General features: G+C 45.2%; 1 protein-coding gene across 1 annotated transcript; it reads left to right on the forward strand.

Annotated features, from left to right (window-relative positions):
• LOC128718948 (DNA-binding protein RFX2) lies at positions 1-25626 on the forward strand. Its single transcript, XM_053812565.1, has 8 exons — positions 1-396; positions 466-703; positions 19380-19473; positions 19859-20225; positions 22937-23041; positions 23224-23841; positions 23912-24895; positions 25516-25626. The coding sequence occupies exons 1-8, from the start codon at positions 1-3 to the stop codon at positions 25624-25626; spliced, it is 2913 nt and encodes a 970-aa protein (XP_053668540.1).
• Positions 25627-26265: the final 639 nt, after the last annotated feature.

Raw genomic sequence — 26265 nt, forward strand, 5'->3', positions numbered from 1 at the left:
ATGGCGACACGGCTAGCAACGCAACGCAATTTTATTACCGTAATTCCCGCAACTACCGGTAGCCCAACGGCAGCTTCCGTTACAATCGAGCAATCCGACAAAGGTGTTACAGCAGTACCAAAAACCACCACTGAACCCGGTGATAGCGACAACACCACCAACGGTAGTAGACAGGTGGAGGTGGCAACAATGAGTGTTTCGAGCTCGGCCACTGGCATGACGTCTCGACCCTCCAGTTCCTCCCAATTGCCCACAATCGCCATCACTGGTGGCTTAAAGAATGGAAGCGCAAAAGGAACACTCATGTCCACCAACCTACTGACGAATAATTCCAACATCATGAATCTTCTCGGTAGTGCGAACGGACTTTCGCTGCAGCAAATCATTCAGCAGCAGGTTGGTATTCCTTCGAACGTATACCGCAAATTCAAAATGTGATGTAAACACTTATTATGTTTTTTTTAGAAAAAAATTGTGATAAATACGAACGGAACCCTGATCGATATCGTTCCCTTAAATGATGATAGCGAAAATGCGGAGGCAAAGCCCGAGAATGAGAAGCTGCTGAATGATGTTTCGGGCACAAACGAAAGTGTTGAGAGTGGCAATTCATCCGAAGCCACTGTCGAGGAGACGACACAGGTGGCGGTAGTGCAGAGTCAAAGTCCTGGCAGCGGTACACCACAGTACATAACTGTAACAGGTGAGTAATTCGGTTTCATTTCACACTTAACTGACTGATAGAGAATTCGATGAAGTCATGGTAATGATAAAAATAGAACTTACCATAACTGCAAACCAATACAACAAATTTTTATCTGTACAATGCAGTTAAGACCACGAAATATTTTATACTGTATGTTGTGCCTAAAAGTTGATTTGAAATGTATATCATTAAGCTCATTTAAAGGTGTTTTAAATATGCATACATAGTTTTATTTGTTAATGATTATTTGTTTTTTTTTTATAAATCTGACTTAAGCGAGTGGTTTTCGAAACATTTGTTTTTTTTTATTTTGATAATATTTTTATTTAAATCCTCCTAATCGGCACAACAACTTAATAGTCTAGGCATCAAGCAGGCCTGTCATTTCTGGTTTTCTTTGACTTAATTAACCCGTAGCTGGATAGTCAGTCCTGCGTACGGAAGATCGGTCCGGTTGGAATTTTGTACCGGTCCTGCCGTGTGAAAACCGGCGCCACTACCAATACACCACCAATACCGCCTCTTTAATCACAACTTCAAATTTTTATTTAGATTAATTCGGATTAGATGTAAAGTTTTGTTTTATAAAAAATATGTACCATCTTGAAAAATCTTTAAAAAGGATAATGAATTACTGCAAACATTACGAAAGTCCTGCCTAACTAAACTGCACATCATGTCACAAAACAGGTGATATGCTGATGTTGAACAAAGCCTGATAACGAAGCAATTAACTTTTTAGAGTGTTCTATTAGAGTTGTATTGGATTTTCCAATTGTGAGACCACGCATTACCAGGTTGAAGATACTTTTTCGTTTCTGCATAGATACTACGGTTGGTGTTAGGGTGTAGATGGTACAAAAGTGGAATTCATATATTTTTTATCCTAGTGACATCCTGTCTTCTACATACTCAATTACGCACTATTCACCAGTCGATTGAATTGATGTTGATGGTTGGATAGTCACTCAGGTCTCACGTTCCAAATAGGATTTGATACCGGTTCTATCTTGTAAAACATCGGTTCTGCCAGTAACAGAAGCACCGGGCTTACATCAACATGCAATTTCAAGGTTAAGATATTCAATATAATCCAACAACGTTAGTTCTCGATCTTGATTTGTAGAAAGCGATCTTGCATTCATTATCATCTTGTTAACAAACTCAATCGAGTGCATCCATTATTGACGAACTGACGCAATTGAAGCGTCAATGACACCTGAAGTGATATCACGTCAAAGCTGTTTTGAACTTCTTTAAATTTGCACAATTTTCACTGGAAATTTACCATGCAGATGCTTGTTGCGATGTTTTCCTTGCCAGCTTCACGTATACGACATATCATATCCCGCAGAGCAAGTGCAGAAGATCCGTTTTCCGTGGGATCAGGATAATGCGGTGTAGCGAGTTGATTAGGCCATACGTGCAAAAAGTTAAGGTCATTGATCCAGAAGGGAAGAAATGGTTCCGAAAATGGTGAAGTATGTCCGTTGCCAAAATGCAACGGTCGGAAAAATATTTCCTTTCGCAAATTGCCACTCTGCGTGACGACACGTGCGTTGTTGGTGGATGCTTCCCAGCGCTGTATGTAGGCTTATTTGCGTTCCCAGAATCAAAGGGCATTGATCATCTGTGTACCTCTTCGCCCGCCACGGTTGACTACCGTTGGCAATAGAGCATCGGCCGTATACTCCATCGCATGTATGTGCCCCGTAAGTGGACGGATACACGTGAGGAATTTCGGGCGGCACCGGTGCGTAAATTGTTCTCGGAAGTTTGTGAGCGGAGGATAAATTGAAGAGGCAAATAAAAAAGTGACAAATAAACTCCTCATGCCGTTGTGGGTGTGTGCGAAACCGGGCGTCTAAAGCATCCTGCCAACGCCATTAGACGGGTTGCTTCAGTGATCCAATTTCACTCAATGACGGTTGGGTGTAATGTATTGACGCCTTTTGACGTATGCGAATTGCTCACAATTTTATTCCAATTTTCCTGTTTGGTGTCATTGTACCATACTACAACATCGCTTGAAACGAATAATCATGTCAATTACTAAACCGTAACGCAATATTTCCCCAGCAATTTAGGGTGTTTTGGTTGGAAATTTCTTTCGCTTTTCATTTGTTTGTTTACAGTTTAATGTGTTTTTTTTATTAGCGATTGACCGTGTTTGGCTTCTTCAACTCATTACTGCTGCATCGCATGTACGCACGGAAATGCTATTATCGTGATGTTGTTAATGTCGTGAACCCTCCGCACAACGATGCGCTCGCTCAAATCTGCCTACTTTCGCTTCCACCTCGAATCAGTGTTGATAAACAACTCATCTTTTGATCTATTATTATCTCGATTTCATTTCACCACTTTTCCGATCCAAGCTGCCACACGCTTCGGTGCACCTCTCCCCGTTTTGATGGGCCGTAGTGCGGGTAGTTGCTTAATTAAACGTATCCTTTTTTTTATAATAGCAAGATATCGTTCTCCGTGTGGCTGGCCTTCGTTTCCGCCTTTTGTCCGCACATCCTTGCACCCTGACATTTTTCGCAGGCAAACTTGTCAAACACGTCAAAATACGTGTAATCAGACACGCTCAGTGCAAAAACCCGTGCGCGGCGCGAGACGCGACCCCCGTTTCTATTGTAACCTTGAATAGGGTCGGTTACCGTTTACCGCGCTGCTTGAATTTTCCCCCGTACGGTCAGGGCAACTACACAGCGGCACAATTAAATGTATCACTTTGAGTCTATGGCTGGTGGTCGGGACCGTAATCCCACCTTCTGCTCTTACCCACTTACTCATTATCTCGTCAAGTGGGTTTGGCGAGCGTTCTCCAGTGGGTAGAAGCTGGAGGGGTGGGCAGCTGCAACCCGGGGGAAGCCATTGCAGGATGCGTAAAAAAAAGTAAGCATCACAAATTAACAGCCATTCCCCCGTTCCGTGCGAGGGTCGTGGTTGGCCACCCCCGTTGAGATTATCATCAGCAGCCAGTGCTGGTTGTTGTTTGGGCTGGTTTAGCTAAACTTACGACTAGCTGATTATAGGTGGCACACCGACCGGGTTGGCTGGTGCGGTAATTGGGGTGAAATTGATACGGTTTCACCTTCCCTACCGTGTACAGCAGGAGCAATTCCTGTATCAATTCGGTGCTGTTCTCAGTGTGTCTACTTTCTCAACAGTAAAACCCCACCACCGTGCCATGCCCGTGCGATCTGTCTTATAGCGAAGAAATCCTGAGACTTAAATCGGTTCCAAATTTCGAAGGTTAAAGGAATGATTTGTCTCTGTTCGTTCCGACAGAAACGCTCACACTGGTAACCACAAGGAACCGTGTGTCGTTATCCTTCTCGCGGTCCGATGATCATCCTACCATAATACGTCCAGAAGATCTTTTCAGTAGTGACAAAAAAAACACATTTCTCCACATACCGCTTGAATCGCTTGTTCCTTACAGCACCACGAAATGACGGGATATCGTATCAAGCCACGTAACGAATCTACCACCGGGCCGGCTGGAACGATGTCGAACTAATTAAAACTCTTAACTACAGATCTTGCCGCGTGAAGCGATGCACGATCTCGGCTAAGTAGCATCGATGTAAAGTTTTATCTTCTTGATCTAAATTTATTTGACGAAGCAGAAGCGACACGTCGCGGGGACCGACGCAGTGCGGGAAACCCGAAAGAAGGAACATTTTGTCACGAGCAGGCGTGGGTGGCATATTGTTGCCGGGAGTTTGTGGTCTTGCCGGTTCATAATAAGCGTGCAAGCGTATCGTGTCGGCGAAGGAGGGTGGAAATTAGTTTTTGCTGAATTCATCGACTGCTGATTTCATTTATCCTTGTGCCGGTGAAAGGTAGTTGTGGTGTGGTTTGTTCTTAGCGCGTTTGCCAGTTTGTGCCGGGGTTTTCTTTGAACGGTTGCGAGTCGGTCATGCGTTGTGTTCACGCGTGTTTGTATCCACTTTCGGGTGCGTACAACTAGGTACAGTCCATATTTAGTTGGAGAGTTTTATGCAACAATTCTTTGGACAAAGATCTATGTTGCCATCTCGATGTAAGAGCAACGTGTAATGATGTAAAAACTTTTTAATGAATAATACATATTCCTTTAGTCCTGTTTGACAAACACGGGAACAGTTGCTTGGCCAACGTTTTCAACATCTTGTATCATATTGCGCGGAGTAGCATCGAAACGGGTTGAAGGCTGGCTAGTAGTAAGCAAAACAATCTAAACATTCCAAGCAGCCCGAATCGACCGGTTTAGAGCACAACAGTTTTACAGTTGATGTGAAAGCGATCACCACATGTCTATCGTACGATGATTTTGTTATCCGCTTTCCGTTCCGAACATAGGTAAAATCATAACATAGAAAAGGTAACAAAAAATCTGCCAAAAGCCTTTTTCGTTCGGATTGCCGTGCTGTTGTGCCTTCATCCGATCCGAGTTTCGATCGGGGGGAAAAAAAACAGCAACAACAATGCGAAGGAGAAAAACAAGGGAAAGTTTGCTGCATCCCGTGGACGCGTAAGAGCCCGAGCCCGAGAGTGTGCGCGCTTCATTCGATAAGCGCCGCATCGAGGTGTAGTGAAGCGAATGTAATCCTGAAATAATTAGTCTTGATTGGAAGAATTATCCCTCCGCGCTCGGTGGGACTTCGTCGGCGAAGTCCTTCGCTCGGGTCGCGCTCGACGATGGCCCACCACCGGGGCTGGACCGCACGCAAGGGAAGAAAACGGAACCGAGGGTCCTGTTGGTTGTAAAAACGGGACCCCAGCCGACCAGCACAAGTGGGAAAGCAGCCGAGAACGCAGCGGCATCACTGGCGGCGTGCACTTAATAATGGGAGGATTAACAACTCGAAAATGAGTTCGTACCTATCGTGCGATCGCTCTTGACTGCTGCAGTTGAATTGATTTTTTACCTTTGCTATCTTTACGAGCATATGAACCGTTCCGAAACCCCGTTGTCTCGTCTCGCTTCCTCGCTCCCGTACAACACCGAAAGGGGGAAAACTCACGGCCGGCAAACGGCAGCCGTGAAGGTGCACCATCGGCCGGGAAACATATGCCCACGGTGGAAGCTGTTGGACAACATTTGCGCCTCAATTAATTAGGATTACGCAGCGGGTAACGGGGTGTGTGCGCTTACCTATTGCACATGATGCACGGACAAAAGAGGGGTGATGCAAGGATACAAATAAATAGATAAAAATAATAACATCAGAAATGGAAGGACTCGAGCGAGGGCGCATCATTGTGTCCGATCGAAGAATAGGGGAACGCGTCACCACCTGTACGATTAGCCCGTACGGTGCTCATGAATTGCGTGTACTCTACCCCTTCTGCACACTGGAATATGTCGCCTGGTGCGGACTGGGTAGCTCAGGTTATGCAACACGTGCCCTGGCACTGCTTGATGCCTGCACGTGCATCCAACGGGTAATTGATACTCGCACGCTCAGGTGGTAGCGAAAATGGGGTATCTCAGCGCGCCAGCCGAATTATTTGGCCAGTGTCGCAAAGATGGATATCGCTGAGCACGGCACCGTACCACACGTTTCGCCGTCACCTAGTGGTTTTGCCAAATTATTGATTTCATTACTCGACTCCTCATCGAACGGCTGATGTTACCATTTTTCCACCACGAACAAAAAGAAAACTCCGGCAAAGCAGCATCAGTTTGTGTGAAGTGCGATACTGTGCAGCGGAGTATAAATCGTTTTTTCCACATCTATCGCCCGCTCGCTAGCGATGCTATCGTGCGACGGCGATGCAACAGGTGTACCATTTCCCATCGCGCAAACACCGAGATCGATATCTGGAGCCGATCGGTTCGCGTTGCCAAATACCATTGTGATGGCGATGATGTTTATCGGAAAATTTTAAAGCGAAGCCAACAATCGATCGAGAAAGGAGTTTGGCCGAAGATGTCGTACGAGCGTTATAACCGTGACACTTGCTCCGGTTCACAGGGGCTTCGCATTGTTTCGCTTATCTCTTTGCAACTAGCGAGCACACACAAATGTTGGACGGCACAGAATTATGGTGATGTTTGGTTTTTGAATCTTTTAAATCATTAAAGACAAACGATCAAAATTATGCTTTTTTCGATTGGAATTTTAAACTAAAATCCGCGCAATAGAACCCATGCCATTGAGTTATAATATCAATATGATTAAATCACATAACGTCAGGGCGGCTCGGTGGCATGATGGTAGTGGCGCTGGTCTTCACACGAACGGACTGGACCAAAATCCCATCCGGGCCAAACCCCCGTAGCAAGGACTGACTATCCGACTCCGTGTTATAAAATAAGTCGAAACGGCCAGGCCGTTCTCTAACAAAAAAAAAATCACAAAACGTCAAGCATGTAATTGTTGACGATCTAAACACGAAAGAGTTGGGAGAACCTCAAACAAACCTTTGATCTGCCTGCTTTACATATCAAATAAGTTCTGTTTGACCGTCTGCTGTCCAACTCTGCCAGAGCACCAGAAGTATCGGTACCAGGAGCGATATCGGTACCAGGACTGGTGTGTTGTAATAGTTTTGAGTGGTTCTGAAGAATGTCTAAGCCTCTGCACATTGCACGATGCTGTGAGAGGTGGGAGTATGAACTACCAAAATTAAACATCCAACCATCCGTAATACATTTCTACGTGGGGCAATAAGAAGATGGTCCGATGTAATAATTGCATTCCACTATAAATATGAAACATTTCTCCCGTTATGGCACAACGGTCAACCACACAAAAAATGCTCCGCTAGCAGGCATGCTTTGCTACATCCCGGTACCGGTACTGTTGGCCAGCAGACCGGTACTAAATTGCAGTGGAGAGCGGTGTGCTCTTCGCCGAATAGTCTGAAAACCTGCGTGCGGGGTATTTAGAATTGGGTACGTTTATTCAGCAACTTGGTAATCGCCCGACGGTACCATCGTTGTTCTCATTCCAAAAGAAATATTCACTTCAAAACAAGTGCGTAGCTGTGTTTGATGTGCATGTGTGTGATCTTATCTGGTCCGGCGGAACGTTCCATCGGGAATGGAATCTTTGAAATATTGCCATGATGCGACGGGTACGATGAACCAATCGCCCTTCTCAGTCTCATCCAAACATGATGGTGTTTTTCAAACCGAACCACATGCCAGGTGTGTGGCCTCGCTGATTCAGATTGTCTGCATCGTGTGTGTGTGTGTGTGTGTGCAGCCTGAAGTTACAACCAAACAGGATGAATCCGGTGCCACTCCGGCAAGCAACGAGCATCCGACAACGAGACGACGGCCATCATCCGGCCCTGTCACGGAAACCCATCGTCCCGTTGCCCGGCTCTTCCCGGACATATCGGACATGCGCGCCTGCGAGAGTGCACTGGTGGCGAACGGCGAACCCTAAGCTTCTCTCGCTCTCGCACGTTACATCTTTCACTCCCCGCTGTACCGGCACGCATCTCTTGTGCGTTTCGGGGCGGAGCCTAACCGCGCCAGGATATCGCGACTGCATGCTGCGTTTAAGGATATGCGTAGCGGTGGCCCTCCGTGCACGCTGTTGCATTGCCCGAATGCTACGCCCATTTTACCCATCACCCAGCACCGGTGTAACCGTTCGTGGTGGAACGCCACCTGGTGCGGCCAACATTCTGAGCTGCAGCTTCTGGAGATGATTCGTCAAGGTCGCCAAGAAATGGAATCTCGGTGCAGACACGAAGTTGAAGGCTACAGCATCCGCGCGAAGACGGGGTGGTGAGCAATCAATCACGGTACAATTAGCAGTATCCGGTGTCCTTCCGTAATGCCTACGGAAGATTCGATGAAAATATGTCTAATCGTGCAATGGTGCTTCTTGGGGAGGAATATGAAACTTAATATCGCTTATCTTTGAAGATCCGCTTTTGGTCTGGTTTATTGACCCGCTCTGAGGCACTCGTACTGGCCACTCCTACCGGCCTTGTCCATCCTTCCAAAGCAAGTTCGCAGTTGCATCGAATGCAAGGAAATATTTCCTCAAAAGTAAGAGCTATTTTGTTGCTGATTTCAGTATTGTGACTGAAGATTTCGCATCTCCAATATAGCCCAGAATTTCCGCAGAAATCCTCTTGACGGTAGACTTCTGTCAAAACGCTGCCTGTCATGTTCTTCGCATGTGGCACTGTTTACCAACGGAACTGTGGACATTAGAAACAGCCAGGGATCAGAAGTTGTTGTGGATCGTTTCCAGATTGGCTGGCGGATATTGGCATGCGGAAGGGATTCCCACTCGAACAAATTGTTTGATGAATAGAAAAAAGACAAAAAGGTTAGGGAAGAGAGAGAGAGAGAGAGAACGGCTCTGTTAGACAAGGAAAGCGTGTACCGTGTGCATCGGGAAGCAGATAGCAAAAGCCAGGGGTAGAGAGTAAACGAGTGAGTAACAAGGCGAGAAAATCCTGCGGCTGTGGATGCTGCGCTTGACTGGCTGGGTGGGAGGCGCACGTGCGGTGGTCGCGTTCGGCAGGAGGGAAATATGTGCCGGAAAAGTCCTGACGCGCGCGGTGCACCAGTGGATGGATTTCGGTATCGAATTCAGTTCATTCTACACCGTCGCGTCGTCGTGGCCCGTTGCTAAGGATCTGTCGCTGCAGCCATCGTGGAAACGTACGCTGGCGGTGCATTCCAGCAGCCCGCAGGATAGTCTTCTCTGCTGCTACCACCAGTCGGTGGCTCGGATTGTGGGGTTTCCTTCCGCTGGAGACGAAGTTTTGGGCCACTGTTGTGTGAACTTTACGTTAAAGGCCGTGCCACTGATTGGAGAAGTGATTTTAAAGACTGTGACTGTCGGCGTTATTGGGATCAGCCAACATAATGTCTGTGAAAAGCTAACAAGTCAAGTTGGCGAGAAAACCCACTCAAACTAAACAAGATCGCATGCTGTTGGTGTCAGTCGGACGGTAAACCTATCTATAGGGGTGATCCACATGTGACCTCTGACCCTCCGTTGGAAGTGCATGAGTCAGTGCACTTGTACATTCGCCTCCGGTAGGCTCCATCCCAACACCGATCGAATAAGAAAATTCACTTTCACTCTCACGCTGCAGCAGACGGGCAAAAGGGAAGGAAGGGACCGTAGACGATGGGCAGGATCATCACCGGAATCGAGTTATCAATGATGGCTGATAGAGTGCAATAGAGAAAGTGGTGTGCCTGTGTCTGTATGTTTGGAAACAAAAGCGAGTGAAAGTGAGGACGAGAGAGTGATAGAGAGAGAGAGAGCGAGAGAAGCGTAGTAGTGTTCCGAGAATGAGCTGTCCCTGAAGAATTCATCCCATCGCTTTCGCCATTACCATACGCGGGGTCCCCACGCTACAAGAGAGCTGTGCCACTTTCATTCAGTATTGATTTTGTTCGATTTTCACGTCCCGGAGACGGTTGGCTACTCGACTCGGGCCAATCTGCAATCCAAACCCGTCCGACCGTCCATCCTCTCCGGTCCGTCTCTCATCGCGTTTGGCAAACCGTGCATACGAAATCAGGCCACCCGGCAGGATCGCACCCCGTCTTGAGTGGCTCGAGCATCGAGTAGTGATGGTGATGTTGTAACCTACTTTCGGCAGGATCCCATGGTAACTTGGTCCCGAGACGCCCAAGGTTCGATCGGACATCGAGAATCCTTGCAGCTAGGATTACGGCGGCATTCGAAGCCAGCTGCTGGCTGGGTGGCACCACACGGGTGCATTGCTGCAGTTGCCGGGGGATGGGGCGTGTGTACAATGTTGGCCGGGTAATGTAAGACGAACCACCCGTAGTCGTCCTTGAGACAAATACCAATACCCTACCGCGCGGTGTGATATATGGGTGCCGTCGAAGTGAACTTCGACGTTGACCGACGGCTACTGCAGCCAGCCAACCTTTTGATCGATCAAAAATAGATAGTTAATTCGATGTGTGATATAACTTCATCCAGCAGTGCGTGCGTATGTGTACATGTGGAAGTTGTTGAGAAATTCCAAGAACTGTGACTAACCGATATTGGCTGTGGCTACGTCAAAATAACAACCCAACCGGAGACACAGCTGCACCGCAGTGTCGTACAGAGTGTTGTGCCTTGGTTATTATCAGAAGAAGTTGCGAAGTTGAGAACAAACTGACAAACCATTACCGGCGCCATGATGTACAACAGGCGTTGCAACAACATGTCCTACTGTGGGAAATCCTACTCCCTGCACAACTCATGTAATGTATATTTTAGTGTTACTTATTTATTGCATGATCATTTGCTTTGTGGTTTATTGAAAGTGGTTGAGGCGTTGTCATTGCGCTGATAGTAAAACGAATGCGTATCGAATATGACATATTGCTTCTGATAATCACTCATTTGCAACACGACGGTAATAATGTCTGAGGTACATATTTCAAGCTACTTTAAATTCACATCCACATTTACTACAATGACTTTACTACTAGTCGGCTAAAACCCCCGTCTTTGGTCCAACAAGTCATTAAACTTCACCGTAATTTGAATAATTGTATGTATTGTATGCAAAACAGTCTTCTAATTTGTGTCACTATAACCTTGTGATCTTTTGAGGAAGGGTCCAAATCCGGTCCAGGCGTATATGATTCTGGAACCACCTTCAGGCTTTTTTACACAACAGAGCTGTCCGAACTAAGGCTATAGTAAGCCGAGATGCTCCAAGATTCCGTAAAGCCTCTTAAATACAGCAATATAGTTTTTCGTCACTCCTCGTTTTGCTATGAAGCGCTCTTACCTTCCCCTAAAAACTGGTAGCCCCAACTAGCCAATTGATTGAATTTTACATTCTTTTAACGTGAATAATAAATAAAATCTTCAGAAATTCAGCGGTTAAGATCTTGAGAGATGAAAAGTTTCGAGAAGGTTAAAAATCAACTCTTTCACGATGATGTATTAAGTATTCCGATGATGTGTTTCGATTCTCTGCTCAGTATCTTCGTAATTCTTTGAGTGTCCTAAATTAGTTACTTCCCTTCTCTTCTTCATCGGCACAACAACCTCAAGATGTCTAAAGACCTGCCATTTCTGGCTTTCTTTCACTTTATTTACCCATAGTCGGCGGATGGTTATAGCCCTGCGTATGAGGGATTGGTCCGGATGGGATTTTGGACTAGTCCTGTCGTGTGGCGACCGGTGCTGCTACCAATACACCACCGGGTCACCTCGTGGCTTCCCTACTTGACCTGTTATAGAGTCACATTTTAGTTAATAGTCGTCATTTATTGTCATAATCGGCAGATTTCTAGCAGATAGTCTCCAAAAAGCCATCGTTAGACGGAGGTGACTTAGCCGCTCGTTAAATAAAGTGTTATGTAAAACATGATGTCCCTTTCCGTACGATTTAATTTAGCGTATTATGTGTACTGCATGATTAATCGATGCGCTATTGTAAACCATAAACTCCTTTATTCTCTAAGTGAATACGGAAAAGCTCCCAATGAAGATCTCTTATGTTTGTAAATAATATATAACGTATGCATTTAAAAATGGTCCGATGTAAGCAATTTTTCCTACGTGTATCCTGTTTTTGCAAGGTGAAATATGCTTTGATTCTGTATTGGGAGGATTACCGGGATAAATTGGCTGTTTTCTAGCAAGATAATACATGAAATTATATTTAACGCCAATCAACGGCATGGTCAGAGCCGAAATAAATCGCCGTTCATGAATGGTCAGCTTGCAGATTGGTTTGTAACCCTATCGAAAATCTTTGGAGAGCAATCGCATAAAAGTTTTACGCAAAAAGCTGTCAATCGCAACACCACCATACAGGACCTCAAGGTGTGCATAAGGGAATGCTGAGAGCAAATCGGCTCATAAACAATCAAAAACCTTGTTACAGCAATTTGAAAATGAATCAAACATTGAAGTCATCAAAACCAAAAGAGATGCTAACGAATATTGCAAAATATCATTTCAAGGCGGTTACACTTATTTTTGTTTTACTTTTTCGGCGGTTCGACCTAAGCGAATGTAACACCCTTTCTAACGTGTTTTTTGTGATTTGAACTTGCCTAAGCGCGCTATTAATTAAAAAAACACAAACTTTTTTATAACTTAAGTTTGTAAAGTTAAGGAAGTAAAAGTTCTTCGGACTTTTTTTCCGCTGGGAAATATGCCAACATATGTTTTAAGTGATTTTTTATTGCAAATTGCAACAGTTACAAGAATCACTTAAACTTTACAACATATGAGTATGCCGTGGCATTTACGATGACTCCAATGCGTCAAAGTGCTCGCGAATCAGTTGCCCATCACGTCCGCCATCTTATTGTCATACACAAACGGTGCTGTAGTACGTGGACACATAATTTCCTGCGGCTAGTGGTAAACAGTTTGTGCGAAACAAACCTACAAATGTTGATACAACGTCCTCGCCCCAATGGCCCCATGCGGGTGTGTGTGTGTGTGTCTTCAGCTTCAACAAATTTGCCAAAAATGCGAGTTAATTTTTTGTGTGCTCTTGCTGCAAGTGTTTGCCAGCTTCCGGGCTCCATTCCGGACCGAACCATCCGCATTTTTACGATAATGGTAGATTTAATTCGCACGAGCTTACTTTATGACACGGTTTCGGTTTTGTGATCTTGCCTTATTTTTTCGATAGCCACCGTCCGCGGGATGTGGTGTGTGGTGGGTCCCACCCACTGTGCGGTTCGCTACACACGCAGCGGTAATGTAATGTGCGCCATTTCGCAGAAATCCAATCAACATTAAATTTATGTTTACGGCACACTTCTGCCAGAGTGTGCTGCCCGCGCGTCCACACGGCCAGAACGGTCCACGCGGTTGCGGGTTGCGCCCCACCCCCGGTACACATCGCTAGAACACGAAGACGCGTACGCTCCGGTGAGTCGGACCGATGCGCGGAGTTATTATTTTTCTTTCGTTTAAGTCGAGCAATAACAATATCCTTGTGCATGAGATGCTGCCTCCACCCACTTGGAGCCATCTGTCTTCCATTTTGCTGCGAGGGTGGGCAAAAAAAATGGGGGCGCTTTAGAACAGCTCGCTGCAGTTCGCATACACACCTTTACGCGCATTGGGCTGAAGCGAATGAAACGAAGTACATTAGTATTTTTATGTGTTTATGACTCGCCGGGCCCAGAAGAGGTCCTTAAGCTTTATTGCGATAAGGCGTGTGGTGTGTAGGGGCTTTGTGTTTGTGCATAGTTTATCCTGTTTTTATTGGTCTCGCACAAACACACCCAACGGTTACGAAGTGACTCGCGATATGAGAGGGTGGCTTGAGATGTAGAATCATCCGCATCACCCTTGATCGAAATGGTCGCATACTTGGCCTTTACTTTCCAATCACTTCCGCATGGCGTGGAATGCTCTGGCCGTAAAATGAATCCGTCCCTCGACGATAGGCGACTGGCGGCAGGAATCAACATCGTCGTCGGAGGAAGGGGACCCGGCAGCATCAGCATCACCCAGCATCCCGGTTGGGTTGTTCTGCTGATGCTGCGCTAGGGGGCGTTTTTTTTTTTATTGCGGAGTCGAATCGTCACCGCAAGTGCCTTCAAAATGGCGTACGGCACGGGAAACCATCTTGTGTGCCGAGCGGCGCACACAAAAATTGCTAATCGAATTGGTTTTTCCGCTCGCAACCGTTTGTCGAAGGGGAGACATATTGGGATGAGGTTTCCTTCGTTGAATGGGGTGTATCGATTAGATATTGACATGTGTTTTTGTTATGTTTTTGTTTTTTCATTTGACTTCACTGACATTCACCTTGTTCAACAACATTTCCTTTGCCAACGTAAAGATGCTTTAAGTATTCATAATTTTAATATTTATCAGTTATAAAGTTATTTCTTCGGGATTTGAACTTCTACTCTCATAAATGTGGATATTAGACAACAATTGTATCTATATTCCCAAAGTCGAGTCGATTGTTGGTACTTTTTTGCATTCATTTAAAGCATTTCTAATTACACTTTTTGTATTAAATTGAACTAAACTCTGCAAGATATGCACAAAATTGTATAGCCTTGCCATAGTTCATAAACACAAGCTTAAGATAATATGTTCACAAGCAGTATACGAACACTGTTAGTTATTCCTTCCGGTCATCCCTTTAATCTCCCGCAATATCTTAACGTTAACCACAGGTCGTAACTGCGAGATGTCTATTAATGCCACCGCCAATAACGCATGGAATGTAATTCGCGGTTTGGTTTTACGGCGGAATCACAAATTTGTCACAAGCGGTTAGTGGAAATGGTCAAATGAAGCGATTGTCTAATCATTCCCTCATGCCCGCAGTCACCCTCCGGCCCTGTGGGTAAGCATTCGTGGAACCATCCCCGAGAATTCGATCCCCCTGGAGAGCACAGGCAGAGATGAGATCCACGCCCGGCTGCAGCCATCGTTCATTAAACGGTGTTTGTGGCCCATCTTCGCATCAAACCTCAAACTCACCGCTGGCCCGACGAAACGATGGCCAGGGGTTCTTGCCGTCACAAAACCGACCTCGAAGGATTGCATGATTTCTTGTGCGTGGCTGCAGCAGCGATTGATTTATCGTTTTATTGCACCATCGCAATGTGCATCGTGACGGTTGGCGTTTCCGTTCGAACACTGATTTGTACGCAGCACAGCAGACTGTGCCAGGGAATGTAGTGCAACTATTGATGGTGGGGACTGGGCAGAGGACATTGTTTTGCTTAGTGCAGCAAGGCAGACAGCATCCTTTTGCCCAAAACCCGATTCGATATCGCACCCAAACAAGCACGCTCGCCCCGATGCGTCCCATTGCGGTACGTTCTCGGAACGACGAGATCGAACGACGGTTGCAACCTTAAATTGGTGCAATAAAATCCCTCGCCAGCGCATTCCCGATTGCTGTTTCCTTTTGTCAAGTTCCTTTCTTTTTTTTTCTTTTTCGGTTGGAAGGATTTCGATTTGCCTCTGTGTGTGATTGTTAAAGGGCTACGGGTTCGGGTTTGCATCATGCCGTGCTGGCTAAACGGATAGACCAGTCGTGCAGCAACGTTTTTTTTTTGTAGATTTCTATTGCTAAAACGCGCATTTTTTTAACAATATTTTAGTGCTATTTTTTTAAACCGGACCATTCCAGCCGGACCTCTGCCGGACGTTTGTGTTTTGGGTTACGGTTCCGTTCTGTAACGAATTCATGCTTCGAGTCCGAATGCGCACCGCAGGATTTTTACAATGTTTTAGGTGGAAATTTTGGATTGTTGTTTTGCTGACCAAACCCGTACCTAGCTGAGGTGTAGAAGTTTTGTTTTATTTTTCCATTGTTGAGGGAATCGATAGCTGTGTCGGTTTTGGTGGAGATTACTTTACCGATTTTTTAGTTTTTTTTATTGCTTTTTTTTGGTACCGAATGCTATAATGCCCCGCTCTATTTCGTGAGGTTTTTTGTGTGTCCAACATAATCTGTATCCTTCCGTAGGGAAGTTTTCACCTTTCTATAGCGATAGCTGTCAATCACTCTTCAATGTAAACGTGAACGCTTTTACTGTTTTCTTTTATCCTTCGAATAAGTGTTGCATGAATATGGTACAGATACATGAATCTGAAACAGAAATGAAACTTTGTACAGAATGAATGAATTTCTTTATGATTTTTCAATAGATTCACGACTCTCCAAGAAATCCTAATTTTGCGCAGCCTTGATGTGTTTCAGCTTCAGAAATCTTAGGTTTAGTTAGAGCTTAGGAGTTTAGAGTAAAGTTTAGTTGGCTGATTAGCCTGGGACTGTATTTAGTAGCGGCTCCGGTTTCGTACGACATGACCGAGACTCATTCGGATCGTTCCTGCGTAGCTATGACTGACTATCCGGCTACGTGGCAAAATAAGTCTAATAAGCCAGAAGTGACAGTCATGACCTGGTAGATAGTAACTCCAGGAAGAGAAGCTTTTCAAATAATGATTAAGGACTGTTCAAGACTTCTTTATAGTTCGACAGGACGACTTCGGTGCTGTGGGTGAAAGCTGGATCGATATTTCAACCAACTGCATCGTTAGCTGTTAAAAATTTGCCAAAAACTTGCCCAACAATATCCCTCAAACCATGATATGTTAGAGTTTCAAGAGAGAGAGAGTGATAGAATTTTCATTTATCTGTAAGAATTCTTTAGGTGTTGAAGATTCAGGAATTTTTTAAGATTCTTTCCATAATTTTAATGACTCCTTATTCAAGATTTTTATCGAATCTCTTCTCAATAGATTCGTTAATCCCAACATTAATTATAACGGCCTATCCAAACTTCTAACCCATGTCTGATATCTCTAGCACAGTGAGTAGATTGCTGTCGCATAGATGCAGTCAACGATTCAAAACAAAATGTTTAGCACATTTTATTTTGTTGAGTTGATAAATTATGTCGAATTACGCATTCATTTATCTAACGGTCTTAACTATGTTCCTTTCATTGTTGTATAATCTCTGAAGCTATTTGTTGATTGAAATTCGAATATGTTGGTACTGGGAAAATGAACACATTAACAGCTCCAAAATTCCTTCCAAAACACATCATCGCCTTCTGGCGCGTTTACTCGTGAGCGGAATAATGACTGTAGTGTGTGAGTTATGTATTCGTTCCACTAAACCGCAAACAGTGTTGATGAGTTTCATTGTGGAGCAAAACAGATCAAAAAACGCTTCTGCAAATTTGCTATCCGTTCCAGTATGTGCTTCAAGGTTTAAGGCGCATACAGAAATCCCTCCGATCAAACAATGGCCAACTGAATGAGGCAATGCAAAACAAGAAATGCTGCTTTTTTTCCCCATTTGTGTGCTCTGTTTCCTTTTGCACGTCAAAATTCCGGTGTAAGGCGCAATGATCCTCTTTTTTTACAGCGACGATTCTCTCCGGCATTTGGAGTAAAATCCGACCATTCACGCACACACAGTCGCATAAGCGGAAAACTGCGCCCTTGTTTGTGCGAAACGATTTCACAAAAGTGCGCCAGAAAGAACACTGGGGCTGAAGGAAACGCCAACAAAGCCATTACTTGCCCGGTAGCGACAGTCAGTCGGCCATGTTGGGTTGTGCAGGGAGAACTTGGTTTTGGTTCCAATTGCCAGCCCCATCAACCTGCTTCCACGGTCACGTTCAATTTTATTCTGTCCCAAACGATCTGCCCAGCCCGTCGCCTTGATGGCCAGCTCCACGCTACCCTTGCGACATTCAGCGTCCTGCTGAGCAATATCATCTAGCGCGCGCGTGTGTGTGTGTTCGGGCAACCTTTCCTATTCATAAATGAAATGAAAATAAAAATACTTTCAAGAAAATGAAAAACCATCCCCTCGTCTTGCCTCGTGCTGTTCTCTTCCTTTGCGCCCCGCTGCAAAGAGGGGACAAACTTTACGCCATGACTTTTAGGGCGCTATTCAATCGAGACAGGTCCTGTGCGGCACGGTCCGTTGTATTCTCGGTAGCAGGTTTTGTCGGGCAGCTTCCCGGTTTAAATCCAAAAATATCCACACCCACATCCCGGGACCGGCCAATTGCCCGAATCCCCGACCACCGTACCAATTCGCGCTCGCTGAATGTCGCTGCTGACACAAGCGCAAGGATAAAAAATTCGTCCTCTTTGTCCCTTGGCACTGTTCTGTCAAGCACGCAAAAGGTCGCTGGATGGAGCGCGGGGCAAGGGTTTTTTTTCTGTCGAAGGGCGGGCTCCGCACACTTCGCAGGTTTTCTTTCCAGATCTGGGGATGCTGTGTATGCTTCCTTGCACAGGAGGGAATCTTTTTTTTTTTGGTACAATCTCCAAGAGTCGTACCATTGCTGGGCTGATGTTTCTATCACCCCATATTTTTTGTGATGTCCTTTGCTTTCGCGTATCTGTTCCTAGTGGAAAGGATGATAACAGCCATCTGGAATATGGATGAATATAATAAATGCTTGCGATACAGCGGGTGATACAGCAACAGATCTGAAAAAAGATATAAACAAAGATAGAACGGAGACAGAGCATAAGAGAGAGAGAGAGAGCGAACGAACACAAGAGAAGGGCCGGAAAAACAGATTCCCGTTCGCAGTAGAATAAAAAACAAAATGGCCGCAGGCGGCTTCTCCATTGTTTGCAAACGGTCCTTTCAAAGCGTCCCGTTTACGTGGCCTATTCATAATGGCGTACCGCCATATGTATAAATCTCCCTAATTTCAAATATCCTTTCGCCGGTCTGTTTGTCGTACAGCATATTCTACCCGTTCTGTCCCAAACGCACCCAGTCTAGTTCTGTCCGGTTGTGTAAGAGCGAAGCTGGGAAAAGCATGGTTTTAGCAAATGGGAGCAGCTTTGCGCATCAGTCAAATGATTCCCGCGTTCTATATGCCAATCGAAAATTAATACTCACCAATAGAGGCGAGATCGTCTGTTGTGGAGCTTGACAGAACAGCTTGATGCTGGGAGTGTGGATGACGGGTGTCACTAAACTAACGAACGCCGCCCGTCGATGGCCCACATGAGTGTTCTTTTGTATGACGAGAAATATAATCCGATTTGTGTGCTGCCCACAACCGAGAGCGGCTTTTACCGACATCATCAAATATGTGGATCGTGGACAGAATTTCAAGCAATTGGCTATTTTGTAGACAGTTTATTTTTTGCAGCATCGATTCATCGCTTCGACAGCAATTTGTTAATACAAGCCATTCGATTTTGTTTATTGTATTCCAAAACAGTTTCGTCACCCGAGAGTGTTCCCAACCATCACACGTACGTGCAGTATGTCGACTCGGAAATGTACAACACTTCTGGCCAGGGACAGACACAAATGTAAGTTACCGGAAAAATTTGCTTGAAATTTAAGAGATTTATTGCAAATTCGCTAGTAAACGTAAGTGAAAGTGTCCTATTTATCAAGAAGTAATCAAATGTCAAGCGATATGCATAACTTCAGGCGGTTTACATGGAGTCGAAACATTTGATCAACACAAAACACTTGTTTGAAATTTAGGAAACGTGTTACATTTTCGTTAGTTAACATAACCACCTCTAATAAGTAAACCATTTGCCTAGAAGTCCTTAAGTGTCAAGCGATGTGCATAACTTCAGGCGGTTTACGTTGAGGTTTAGGAAACATTTGATCAACGAAAACAAATACAGCTCCATAGGATTGGCGTTAATACTAATTATTTGCGTGTTGCAATCAACATTCCAGGACGTATCCCGTGTATTCCGTGGGAGATTATACCACAAATGGACAGCAGCAACAACAGCAACAACAACAACAATATTATGCTACGACTACCGGGAACTACGGTACAGCGGGAACAGGCACCGGTACCACTCATGCCGATTCCACCGGTGCAGGCAATGGCACCGGCAATGGTTCGGTCACTCCGGGGGCTGGACCCAACAGTGTGAACGCGAACGGGACCGTACCGTCCGGCAATGGCGGTTCCGCTGGTGGCAATGCTAATCAGCAGCAGTACATTGTCCCCGTGGACGAGGCGGTCCTGCTCGGCACCGGCAACGCATCCGGGACGCAACAGCAGCAGTCCGATTCGTCGCCACAAAATATGACCGTAAGTATACATATATGTGTATGTGTTTGTGTGTAGCAAACATTTGCGGAGAGGCGTACACGTTCCGTGTAAGGGACACACCTGACAAATGTGAAATAATGATCGCGGATGGATCGTTGCATTCGGCGAACCGCAACCAACATCGCCACGTACCCGTACACACACGCTGATATCTGCTGAAAATCGGACTCCAACCTCAGCTTCATTGAAGCGGACATGATGGCACACGCAGAATCCGCAGAAGTGTCTGCTGTGGTTAACCGCGGGTTGATGCTGGAGCGCTCCCGCACAATGCACACGCATGGCCGATTGTTATTGAGCATGATGCTTTCGCATCGGTAATTGATAGTGGCCACCAATCGCGAGCAGCCGGACAATGATGCAGCTTCAGTATTTCAATTTTTTTTTTGTTTTACAATATCCCACATTCTCTACTCGATATGCTCAATGGGCGGAATGGTTGTTTTTCCTCGCTTCGATATTTGGTTTTCCACATTTTTGCACCCCGCGCTCGGTTGTGGTTCCACCGTGACCCATGGCGTGTGAAGGGGGGGGGGTATTTTTGTTGTTGTTCCGTTTCCTTCCGCACTCTGAGCCGTTGGAGATCCGGGCGTGTAGAGTTGTTATTTAATTAACTCCCGCACCTGAACGAATTATTCGCAGTTTGTTGACATCAAGTGTGTGCGGCTTTTCCCTATCATTTGAGCCGCGTTCAGGTGGTAAAACAAAACCCAATTGCATGTACATCACAATCACTGCCGCATAAAGTCATCATAGCGAGGAGAATGTAGTTATCAACAATTCCGTTCCGAAGGGAAACAAAAACAACATTGTGAAATTTTAAACTTTTGGGATATCGAAAAATGATACATTTTCATTGTTCTCTTCGTTCTCTTGAATTCAAAGCTTCAGTGCTACGGGCGGAATATTCATATCTCTGACGAGTTATAACATTTTTATATTTCAAATAACAAAAGTACAATTCGATAACAAAGTTGTACAGTAAGCCATTGGGAGTAGTTTTGTGCTTAACGAATCTTTTGAGTAAAGTCATTCATTCATATTAAACTTTAGCTAGGCTTTAGCTAGAGATTCAGATTCATTCATTCACTTTAAATATTCAGTCAGATTCGTGAACCTAAAGCAGATGTAAACAACACTGGTTGGTAGAATGTTAAAATTTCCAAGAAAAGCTTTATCAAAAGTTAACATAGTCATTCATTTTGTCGATTATTTCCAATTTACCATTAATTGTTTTCAAATTTTGCAATTTTCGTTTGCAATGTAAATGGATTGGTTCATTCATTCACACAGTCATTTCGAATGGTACAATATTTTCCGACAGAAATAATCACTTTGAGCAAAATATTTCGGTCACTGCTTATATTCGCTACTTGTATCTGTTCTAAATCTATTAACATTATTGCCATGAAATAAAATGCTACCGTGTTTCTATTTGTTTAAAATGCTCCACCAATCCAATGCTAATACACCACCGGTCGCCCATTTATTTTAGTCAAGTTTCGACAAAAATCATATTATCTACATGGGGTAAAAGCGTTCGTGGAATTGGAAATAACTCATCTGAATAACTGAACAGAAAATTGCTGAATTGGCGAAATCGCAGATCAGCGCTTTTTCTGGATTGGATTCAAATGAAACTAGACGGCTTAGAAAGCTTGGAGCAAAATAAATTCCGTTTTGAGAAGAACCTTTCTCTCTCTCTCTCTTATTGGCGTAACGACATACTAGGTCATGCCTGCCATTTCTGGATTACTAAACTTATTTTTTACCACGTAGTCGGATTGTAATTTCTTAAACGCTAGATCTATCTAGAGAAGGATCCAGAAAGCGCAAATTGTTTCACATTTATCGCGACTCAGGCTAATTTTATTGTAATCGATTCCAAAAAATGGTGCGACTTCACCAGATGAAATTGTAAACACACTGTATCGTGAGAAATGTTTTTAGGATTTTTTTTAGAATACACCATTATTCAGACACTTCTTATGTAAACTTTCGGAGCACTCTGACCTTCTTTTGGGAATTTTCAATTGGCTGTATCCGTCACGTTGGCGGTTTCATCAACCATGCAATAAATCTATGAACAAACCCAAACTAAAGCTGCCGATGTCATTGGAATTTGATCCTCGAACATTGTAAAGATGTCTCGGCTCAGTATAGTTTTATTTGATCGGAATTCATAAAATGTTTCGACTGCACCAGATAAGGTCGAGAAACCAGTAATGTTGCTTCATTCTAGAATGACCAAGCGTTTTAAGCGTTGTTCCTTAATGCTCACTTTAGAAATATTTGCGATGTGGTAGAATATGTTTTAATTATTTTAATTTTTAGAATATTTAAAAGATTATCAGTTTTTTATGTAACTTTTCTACTAATTACGTCTTCAACTAGCGATCAATTAGGCAATTTAAATAACACTCTTTAGCTGTGGATGCTAGTAAAAATGCATTCACATCTTCACCTATGAAACTCATACTATTTTCGCTTCTGCATACTGCACCCAAATCAAAAACTAACACTATGCTCTTTCTCTTTTTCTCTCTCTCTTCTCTTTCTCTACTATTCAAAATTTATCTTTCGATTTTTTTTCCAAACTGTTACGCTTACCCACAACATTCTTGTTCACTGTTTCGGCTCACCATCCTCCATTTGCTTCCCATAATCAACACCTTCATCAACATCCGTAGGACGTAGCGTCCTACTTGCACGCACACCATGCAGCGTCTGCGGTAGGTCAGGAGCTTGATTCCACGCCCAACCTGACCCACGCGGCTCGTGTTCTGCCCGCCACGGTAAGGACGCACTCGCATATTGCCCCTTATCGCGCTACGCTAGAGACAGGTGGTTCACCAGGTGGTTTTCTCTCGGCATGGGTTGATGTTTCCGGTTGTCTATAAGCGCGTCCTGTTGTGTTCCAGCTCCGATTAGTCCGGTCGCTAATTCGTGCCGTTTGGTTTTTGCTTCCGCTCCACAGGTTAACTGGCTGATGGAAAACTACGAAACGGCGGATGGCGTGAGCTTGCCGAGATCGACCCTGTACAACCATTACATGTGGCACTGTAACGAGAACAAGCTGGACGCGGTCAATGCGGCCAGCTTCGGCAAACTGATCCGTTCGGTGTTCAGCGGGCTGCGGACGCGTCGGCTCGGCACGCGGGGCAACAGCAAGTATCACTACTACGGCATCCGCATTAAGCCCACGTCTCCGCTGGTGCATGCGATCGAGTGCAAACCACAGCACGGGTCCGGCGTTAGTGGGCTGATGGTTGGCCACCATCAGCAGCTGACCGGTAGCAATGGCCTCAGCGGTGCTGGTGGCGGAGGAAATGGTGGTGGAGGTACGGGTGGGCCGAACAACGGGATGCATGGCCATGGTGGTGGTGGGAATCATGCGAACGGTGGCATGCATGCTAGTAACGGTGGAGGTTCCATGGCCCATGGTGGGGGAGGTGCTGGTGGAGGACATTTGCAGCATGGTGCTGGTGGAACCGGCAATGGAGGAGGAGGCCCCGGCCACGGCATGTCGATGCATCATGGCCGAAGTGGTAAGAAGAACAGTTTTAAGGCGGAAATGCCCGAATCCTGCGCACAGGTAAGCAAACAACTGTAGCACATGAACGAATTACCGAGTAATCTCTGATCGTCATCCGTTTCCGTTGCAGTATCTCGGCGATCCAAACGGTGCCATACCGCAGTTTCCGATCATTGACATGATCCATCCACTCCCGGACGATATCACGATGGAGGACGTGGACACGTTGCGCTCAATCTATCGCGAACACTGCGAAGCGTTTCTGGACGCGATACTGAACCTGGACTTCAACATGATTGAATCGCTGTGGCGCGAGTTTTGGCGCGCGGAGAACAACAACAACAACGGGGACGAGTGTGAGGAGGAGAAGTATCTCAGCAAGCAGAAGCTCTACATGCTGACGCAGTGCGAACCGGTGCAGGAGTTTGTGAAGCACGTCGACATGCAGTTCTACCAGAGTATGGTGGATGTGCTGATACCGGACGTGCTGCGACCGATCCCGACCGGTCTGACCCAGGCCATTCGCAACTTTGCGAAAAACCTGGAGAACTGGCTAACGTCGGCGATGGGCGGCTGCCCGGAACCGATCGTCGCGATCAAGCTAACCGCGGTGGCCGCATTCGGACAAACGCTGCGCCGCTACACCTCGCTGAACCACCTGGCCCAGGCGGCCCGTGCCGTACTGCAGAACGGCACCCAGATCGCGCAGATGCTGAGCGATCTGAACCGTGTCGACTTTCGCAACGTGCAGGAGCAGGCCTCCTGGATCTGTCAGTGCGATACCGCGATCGTGCAGCGGCTGGAGAACGACTTCAAGGCGGCACTGCAGCAGCAGAACACGCTCGAGCAGTGGGCCGGCTGGCTGCAGAACGTGGTCGACGATGCGCTGCAGGACTACCGGGGCAAACCGAGCTTCGTCAATGCCGCGCGCCAGTTCCTGCTCAAATGGAGCTTCTACAGCTCGATGGTGATCCGCGATCTGACGCTACGGTCGGCCGGCAGCTTTGGGAGCTTTCATCTAATACGCCTGCTGTACGATGAGTACATGTTCTTCATCATCGAGCATAAGGTGGCGAAAGCGACCAATACTACACCGATTGCTGTTATGGGTGAGGTAAGTGTCGTACTACCCAATGTTTGGTGTATATTAAACAACTAGACAGCTTACTAATTTAGGAAAAAAACACCTAAGTGTTGCCTAAGTGTTTGCAGTTTTGCCTGCTTTTAAGGGAGAAGTCGCACAGAAGCTCTAAACTTCGTGTTTTTACATAAAACAACTATCTCAAATATTGTGTTGATAATGTTATCACAGCTGAAGGGTACGTGGATAAAATTAACGAAAAACGAACACATAGACATTTGTGATGACCTTTCGGAGCACTTTAAAAAGTGAAAATTAGTGGTATCTACTGGTACTCGTCAAATATTATCGAAAACCAAAGCTTATGGTATTAGAGAAGATACTTTAATCTAATGTTGGACTAGTATTTAAAGTTAGTCAAGTTAGAAGTTGTCTGAATAAGCGTTTTCGCGTAAGGAAGAATTTATAATTTGGACTTGGACTGTAGCTTTTTAATTACCATGATTGTGTGAGGTTTTCTAAAACTTTTATCTTTGAGAAATTTTGTCAATGTCCGTCTGCTCTTAAGATGAACACACTGTACGGCCAATTTGATTTGGTTCAGTGACTATGAAATAATTAATAATAGATATCTTTTTTTTTGTTTGTTTTAGAAAATAAACTCCCGTCCCGTGCAAGACGACCTGGATCGAATGCTCTACAACAGCGAGTACGGTATGGTGAACGTCAAGCTCGAGCCGAACGCAAAACGGATGCGCAGTTAGTCAATTAAAGATGCAACCTTATCTGCTGTACTGTAATGCCCCCGAATTGGCACCGATTAAAGCATTCCTGTTTAACGCTATAAACCGCGAAGGTGACAAAAACGCTGTCTGCACTCCTGCTGTGCTTTGCATTTAGTGCACACAACACGTCGTTTGGCACCTAGGCTAGCCTACCCGTACCACTACTTAAAGCACACCGGACGTACAACAATCTGGCTGTACGCCCTTTGCCAATACGGTTTCACGTGCCGGGAAAGCACGAAACACGCGTACCCAACAAGACCATGTAGTGGACGTTCCCGACATTTTTCATTTTCAGGTCATTCCGTGTTTGATTTCGGTGCGGTTTGAGGGCCATTAGTCGCACTGTGTCATAGTTGTCACACATGCTTAAGCATCCGTTAAGGTTTAGATAGTTGAAGCACTAGCAGGTTTTAGTTATTTCGATAAAGATACAATTATTTATTCTTTGTTTAAGTTTATCTTATAAGTTTCTGATTTGCGGCAGGGGCTCTCTGTGAGTATCTTGGAAGCGAAAGCAACGTTCTGTTTGGTTAAGTTTATCACACATTCACCAAGCACAAATAAGGGCGGGGAGCAAAAGATACCACGACTTGTTGCTAGTAGTAGTGTTGCGTG

This window comes from Anopheles marshallii, chromosome 2 (genome assembly GCF_943734725.1).
Source record: "Anopheles marshallii chromosome 2, idAnoMarsDA_429_01, whole genome shotgun sequence".
Lineage (NCBI taxonomy): Eukaryota > Metazoa > Arthropoda > Insecta > Diptera > Culicidae > Anopheles > Anopheles marshallii.